At 53.0% G+C, this 7760-nt stretch overlaps 1 protein-coding gene across 1 annotated transcript; it reads right to left on the bottom strand.

Annotated features, from left to right (window-relative positions):
* Window positions 1–1232: 1232 nt before the first annotated feature.
* HRG_00628 (uncharacterized protein) lies at window positions 1233–3755 on the bottom strand (the record flags this gene model as incomplete). Its single annotated transcript, XM_044859099.1, has 2 exons — window positions 1233–3031; window positions 3368–3755. The coding sequence occupies 2 exons, from the start codon at window positions 3753–3755 to the stop codon at window positions 1233–1235; spliced, it is 2187 nt and encodes a 728-aa protein (XP_044725499.1).
* Between the last annotated feature and the right edge of the window lie 4005 nt (window positions 3756–7760).

The following is a 7760-nucleotide window of genomic DNA, read 5'->3' as shown; positions in this document are numbered from 1 at the left end:
TATAATCTCCTTTATACGACGCCGTAAACGGTAGTCGCGCTAGATAGCGGCCTACTTAACCCTTACCCTAGTCTTTTCGGTATTATCTTATAAGTGCTTCCTACCTTTATAGAACCTAGATATAAAGTAAGAGTAATCGTTATTAGCTATACTAATAGTTCGTATAGTAAATAGATTAGAATCCGAGGCGATCGGATAGGTCGTTAGCTATATAGTAGGGGACGGAGTAAGAGTCTAGAAGAGCCGGGAGCTCTATTAGGTTAGTAGAATTAGCGTCCTAAGCACTACCTAGGGCTAGCTCTTTAGCTCTCCGAATAACCTCCTCGTTATATAAAGTTACCGTAGCTTCTCTAGCGATATAGGCTAGGTTCCGGATCTCTTATTATAAGGCGATAGACTAGTATCCCCTTTAGTTCTCTTCGGAGTAGGTCTCTCGGCTAAGGAAGGATAGGCGGCGAGATTCCTTAACGTTAGGGTCGCGCCTCTAGATCTAGAATTCTTTATTTAGTTAGTATTAAATAGCCTTACGGAGTAAGGAAGATAGAGCTAATATAAGAATTATACTAGGTATAATAAGCAATATAGTTCTTAGTCTTCCTAATAACCTTCTATTTACTAACGAAGTTACCCGCTAGTTTCTCCTCGCTATAACGAGTATAGACGATAGAAATTAAGTCTATCTTAAAGCCCTTAAGGAGTAGACTTAGGAGTTAGTACTTAGCGAACCACGTATTAAGACGCGTTGCTTTAACGAAGTTTCTACGTTAAGGCGACGCGTAAGTAAACAAACTAGGGTTACTACGGGCTATAGCCACTTAGTCCCTACCTTTTTGCAGCCGTTGTCTAGTTGTTGCACGTTTTGCGGCCGTCTATATAAAATTCGGGCTAATTAGAGCCCGGGAAACTTATTAACCCCTGTCTACACTAAACCCTTATTATTCGGGAAACTTATACATTGATGTAGAGTCAGCCTTCGGCTGAATAAACCAACCTGGGCCCATAAGTGGCGAATCATTGTCTCGCGGTGTGTCTCCAGAGCCTTCCATAACGTTCTTGCTTTAACGAGCAAGTTTAACCGCGTCTCCTCATCAGTATCGCTACAAAAGTTCCTTCCGAGGGAACCGAGCTCCTTAGTAAGGGACAGGACAGCCGTGGTATCGTTTGGAGCGACAAGCAGGGATTTCACCAGCTTAGCTCCACCTGTACTATCCCAACCCAGACTCCTTTCGGACCTAGTGGATGACCCGCAGGCTGCTGCCCCACATCCTAACCTGCCCTACTTGACAAACCGCGCGATCGTCGGCCCAACTAGTCGTTGGCTCGCGATCGGTGCCCGGCTCCTGGCTCACTATCCCAGTCGCCCGTTTCGGTTCTCCACCCGTTGTCGTGTCGACGACGACTCCGCCCTTGCAGGTAAACGTCCTTGCCTGGGCGGAGGCCTTCAACCACGGGTTGCTTCCGCTTACGTCCATCCAGTGTTCGCGGTGCTCCGCCGGTCGTGGCGCCAAATCGGCCACATAGTCCATTCTCCTGACGGCCAGCCGACGTCCCCCTCGTGTGGGGTTGTAAGTGGCCGGCGGCACTCGGATCCCTACTGGGTGGCACAACTTCGCGGCACCGTCGTCGTACATCTGGTTGTAGTGCATATCGTACCACCATCCTCGCTCCGCATCTCGACAGAAATGTAGCAGCTCAATCCCGTCGCTACTGTGGCATACGTAAACGAGGCTCGGGAGCCCGTACGAATTGCAGTATGACCCGCCGTCCCATGCATCCCCCCTTACACCGGCACCGACGCCCCAGGGGGGAATCGCCTTCTTGCGGCCAGCGGTGACGTCGCGAGGGCCTGCCCGTAAACCAGTGGCTCCCGGGTCAGTTTCCGGACGCCCCAATACCTGTTCACGCGATCCGGTGTAGCTGAACCACCCCCAACCATGAGTTGCCGGTCCCCGTGGCCACTGACCCCAATTACGACCTGGTGCCCGCACATTGGTCGGTCGACACTCGTGGAACAGTCCGAGACCTTCCCGCCAGGCGACGCCGCGCTCCCCGGAGGTGCCATCACAGAATGAGGCGTATTTGACGTGGTCTCCCACCCAGCACGCTAGGACCACGTACGGGTGGCCAGCTGGCATACAGGTGGTCTCCCAGTTGGAGATGTCGACGTCCGGTATCCGCTCGGTCCCAAGGGATGACAACCCTCGACATGAGTCTAGGCCCCGCATCGGTAGCGCCTCATACCTCGGTGGGCTCCTGCTGTCCAGGACCACCTTCCCTTCAAAGCAAATTAACGTTTCGACGGCCACACGGGGGAAGGGGGCCCATGCATTCTTGCTCCCGGTGGTGAAGATGAGGTCCAGCGGCTCCTCATGTTTATGGGAGTAATCTATACCAACGCTTGAACCACGTATGGGCAGGTTCCTCCCGTTACCCCCGTTGAAGCGGTACCGGCCGTCGGGCACCCGCACACCGACCATGTGGCAGTACCCCGCCATCCCGAAGTCGCCCATCTGGTTCCCGAACAGATCATACCACCACCCCCGTACGGCGTCTCTGCAGAAATGGATCACCTCTAGTGCCCCGTCCGTGTTGCATAAGTACACCATCGACGGCAAACCCCGCACATCACAGTAGGAACGTGTTCCCGGGCTTACTGCACCGCTTCCGGGCCCCGTCCCCCATGGCTTCGGGATAACGAGGGATCGACGCTCGGGGCTCGGGTTCGGGGCCTTGACTCCCTTCATTTCCGGTTCCGGCGCCGGGAACCCGTACACGCTGGCCCGGGTCTCGGGGGCGTATTTCCAACCAACGGCTGGGCCAGCTTGTGGCGACCCGACCTTCCCGCTCGTATAACCGCGGCCCGGTGATACGACGTTGGTCAACGCACACCCATACCCAAAGCCGCGACCAGACGTCACTGTCCCGCCCGGCGTCCCGACACTCACAGTCCCGTTGTGCTCACACAGCGAGTAGTGGGTCCATGTTCCGCTGGGCGCCATGCAGCTGAACACTGCGTAGGGCAGGCCCAACGCTGAGCATGTGTGTTCCCAGGAACTTATGTCAGCGTTACCAGGGTACGCTCCCTTGCAGCCGCACACCATGAGTGCCAGCACCAGGAGACACCACCATAGCGGACGGTCCGATGATCTACTACCCTCAGGGCCATACCCCCGCCGTGTGGGTGTCATCCCACTGCAACCACTTAATGCTAACGTGGCTACAGTCGCGCGGCGGCACGCAGCTCTGCCCCGGCTCGTCAGCCACTGGACACTGCTTGCGGTCGCAGGCGGGGTATCATCCGTGCCGAGAAGGCCTACATCTGGCGAGCCCTCGCGTGTTGGAGGGCTACTCGGCCAGGGCCGCACACCTGACGCCTCGACCACGGCGCTCGTGCCGGGCGTGTTCGACGTGTATGCCCCACGCTCGCCCTGCGTGGGTTCCTTGTCGCCCACCGCCGGCGCGCCCCCAGTGGGCCTACGGCCCCGAGTGCGACGGACAGACTCCTGCTGCCCGGCCCAGTCAGCCTGATGCACGGTGTCGAAGCCGGGCCCTCGCGCGCTGACCGTTTGGGTTTCGAGGGCGCCCCGTCGGCCTGGTCTCGGTTTGGAGTGTGAATCCCGGCGCCGGGCCCACCGCGGCAGCCGCCAGCTAGTCGGCCGGTCCGAGCTAACTCCGTCCACATTCCCCCAGCACACAGAGGAGGCGGTCCAGAGAAATCCACGTTCTTCACCTCGTCCGCAGTGACTGCTATCCATTTCTGAAGTAAAACCCGACTTTTATGGATCTATCTGCCGGAGGGATATAGGCCGCGATTTACGGTTATAAAAGACTATTGCGGATATAAAGAACAATGTTTTTTTTTTGGATTCTAGGGAGAGATATAGAGAGGTAGGTATTGGAATATAGTAAACCCTTTATCTTTGGCGGATAGAGGATACGGACAGTAGGTTATTCAGACCCAGATATAGGGATGTGTCTAGGATATCTATATAGCACGTCAGCTAACTACTAAGTGCAACAAGGCTATTTATTACATTCCAAGCTAACTTTTATATGGAATGATAATTATACCACGCATTCTTATCGGAAAGACACGATAGTCAGATATATATCGTGGTGGTAGTAGTAGTTTATTACTATTGGATAAACTGCGCAATAATATCGCTGTCACATTAATCGTGCCAGCCCCCCACTTTATTTAGGTTTCGCGAAGGCTCACCCACTATCAATCCAACTCTCCCCTGTAAAAATTCTTCTCTTCTGCGGGCTGTTAGCAGCCTGTTAGTGGATAATTATTTTCAGGTCACCCGACCATGCTTCTGCCTCTCTAGCCCTAACGGGGCTCTAGCAAGCACCAAAAGGCAGACTTTGGAGAGTTCGTCTCCTCTTGGGAAGCTGGTCTCGAATAACGGCATGCCTCACGCTGCCTCGCCTTCTGCCGCCTTTACTGGCTGGCCTCGACTTCTGCCGCATCGCGGCCCCGACCTTTTCTGCCGCCTCGCGGCCCGACTTCTTCTCGCCCTTCCTGGCACGCCTCGCGCTGCCTCGCCCCTCTGCCGCCTTTACCGGCTGGCCTCGCCTTCTGCCGCCTTGCGGCCCTGACTCCTTCTGCCGTCTCGCGGCCCCGACCTTGCTGCCTTGCGGCCCTGCTGCCGCCCAGCGGCCACGACTTCTCTGACTGGTGGGCCGGGGCCCTGAGGAGCTACAAGAGCCTAGAGCTCAAGGCCTCACCCGGGTGCCCCCGAGCTGCACACCAATCGACAACACCTCCACCACCTGCTTGCTACGAGGAGTAGGCACGGGGACTTCGCCGACTGTCATGACCACGAAGTGGCCCCGGATCGAACGCTCCTGCGGGAGAAGACAATCGCCATCGGGGCGAACCCCCGACTAACATTGCTACACTCTCTGCTCCATTTTCTTTTCTTTTCTTTCGCCCCGTAGGCCCTCCTCGAGGGGGCTTGCGGCCGGCCCATGACTTCGTGGGCTTTCTCAGTCACCCGGCCTCGGCCAAAGACTGACTACTATTACGGCTTCACTGCCGTGCCTGGAACCCGCTGACGGGGAAGGGCCCGATTTCCGACCGGCCTCAGAGCCTCAGAATTGCTAGATGGAGTGGTTAGGTGCTACACACGGTCCTTAGTCCAGGTACTCGGGATATTCTATGTATCTAGTCTTCTCTAGCCTAGCACGTCTTTTGCCCTTATAGGGATGTCCCAGACGGTAATCAATACTACTACTACTACTACCCACTATCAATCCCTGGCAAAGTGCATTCATACTTTCTTGGCACTAGCTGTTAAGAGTTTCGCTATATTCACCATATAGCTGCTAACAAGGGCCTATCAAACCCTCGTTTAGCTTCGGGCTAAGGGCGGCGGCTATGGCACCCAATCCCACGGACCAGGCGCGACTAATGCCCCAGGAGCAGGAGCCCAGGACTCCTACGAACGCTTCAGGAGCCAGAGAAGCGCTCCTTCGGCAGGCCCCACTCGGCGGCCTCGCCGAACTGCCGTCGCGACGACGTACTTAGCGACCCGACGAACCTCTACTCACCACCTCGAGCGGCAACAATAGCGACAAAACCGACAACGGTCATACCAACGCCGACCGCCAAGATGATGTAATGGGAGACGCAGCAACCGAAAATAAGACAGACAAACCCGATGACTTCCCCGAGGCCCGTGACTTATCAGTTAGTCTCGCATACGTGGCAGAGAGACTTATCGCTAGCCAGATAGAAGCACAGCAGGCAAAGCTAGCCGTATTCCGTGCCTTCTACACGGCCTTCGACTAGACGGCTGCCCGATTTACGTCGGGACACTCGCTCCGCTTTGCCAACGAATTTTCACGCGACTTCCTTAGCTACTAAGACAACGCGCTTAGCGGCACGCCGACGCGCATCGGCAAGAATACTAACAATCGCCGTAACTAGACGGCTGCGGCACTAACCTATGCCGCTATAGCTCGGAAGGGCATGGCGTAGATAGGGGGCTCTATGCCGGCCCACCCGTAGCCGTAGAAGGCTCTACCGGTTAAACCGCTAAAGAACGACCTACGCGTCTTCGTCCGGCTCGGAGACGGGTCCCCCGCGTAGGGCTATCAGGGACACGCAATTAGAGCCCACGTTGCTAAGACGCTTAATCTTAGCATAGAACGCATGCTATAAGTCGCCCGGGTTAAGATAGGATAGGCTATTTATGTCTTAGATTGGGAGGCGAGGGACTAACTAATCGAAAGGCAGGGCGACTAAGCGGCATGCCTTAGAGCGGTAACGGTTAAAGGCTTCTAGAAGTAGTATACGTATACGGTACCTAACTATCCTAGGCAGCCTATAGATATCTAGGGGGCTATAGTAGACTATAACTAAGCTTTTAGAGAAGAGGTTAGGCTCTAGATAGGCTTAGAGCTAGTAGATATACGCGAGGCTAAGGGATAGGCTAAGGGCTCGGACTAGCCTACTATAATAATAATTATATCGTTTAAATTAGCGATCTAGAGGAGATAGCGGCTCTTTAGTACTAGCCGACTAGCGCGACTAATTACTAAGAGCCGCTAGCCTACCTAATATAATAATTACTAGGACTACTATTTTAGTTTTACGTACGACTAAAAATAGGTATATCGACGCTATAAAGGAAAAGACTATAATAGTAACGACTATAACCGTCTAGAGAGGTACGCTAACTACCTTACACCCTTCTTAGTAGACTATAGTTAGTACCCTACTAGACTTAGGCGCTTACGTAGCTAGCTCGTGCGGCTTTCTAAGATAGAAAAGTAAGTAGTAAGAAAGATAGGGACCTAGCTATATAGGTAGACTAATATAGAGTTTAAACGGCTTACGTTAACCGCCTCCCCTTAACCGTCTAACGGACTAAATATCTTACCCTATATAAGAGCCGTCGAGGCCCGCCTCGGTAAGTAATAAGACTAATATTAAGGTTAAACGTAATAGCTACCGTCCGGCAGCTTATAGGCGCACGACCCTATAGCTCTCCTTCCTTTATAGGACGAGATAATAGTCGTAATAAGCAGCGTAGAGTCTCCGAAGAAGAGACATTAATAGAACACGCCTAAATGCTAATAAGTTATAAGCCTATAAGATTAAGAAGCTAAGATAGGAGGACGATTTAAGTCCTCTAGGCTAATATAGCTAAAGCAAGGCTATTTTATAGCATAGCCCTATAACTAGCAAAGGCCGAAAATTACGATATCGTGCTTATCTAGGAACTAAACGTCTAGATAGAAAGGGAGAGCGAGATATATAGGACCTAGATATACTAGGCTTTCTATGTCTTTACGCTAGAATAAATATAGGAGCTAGGCTAGGCTCCGAGAGTAATATTATACGCCTATAACGACACGAATATCTAGGTTAAGTAGATCTATCCGATACCTACGCGCGATATACTCTAGCTCTAGGTTAACGACATCCTTATTATTAACTTCTATTAATATAAGAGGACCCCTAGGCCGCTTAATTACCTCCTTTACTAGTAGGAGGTGCCTAAGAGATACCTTATCGCGGGCGACTTTAACGCCTACTATTGCTCGTAGTAGCCCGGAGTATAGACTGCTAAACACGGGGCGGCGATTACCGAATAGGCAGCGAATCGCGGGCTTAGGCTACTAAAAGCGCTAGGTAAGGCCACGCATATACGAGGCAATATAATATACTTAGCGTTTACTAATATCGCGGCGGCCGACGCGCTTATAGAAGAATACCTATATATAGGCTCGGACTATTTTACGATTAG

Source organism: Hirsutella rhossiliensis, assembly GCF_020360975.1.
Source record: "Hirsutella rhossiliensis strain HR02 chromosome Unknown scaffold00001, whole genome shotgun sequence".
Lineage (NCBI taxonomy): Eukaryota > Fungi > Ascomycota > Sordariomycetes > Hypocreales > Ophiocordycipitaceae > Hirsutella > Hirsutella rhossiliensis.
This window is presented reverse-complemented; position numbering and strand designations above follow the sequence as displayed.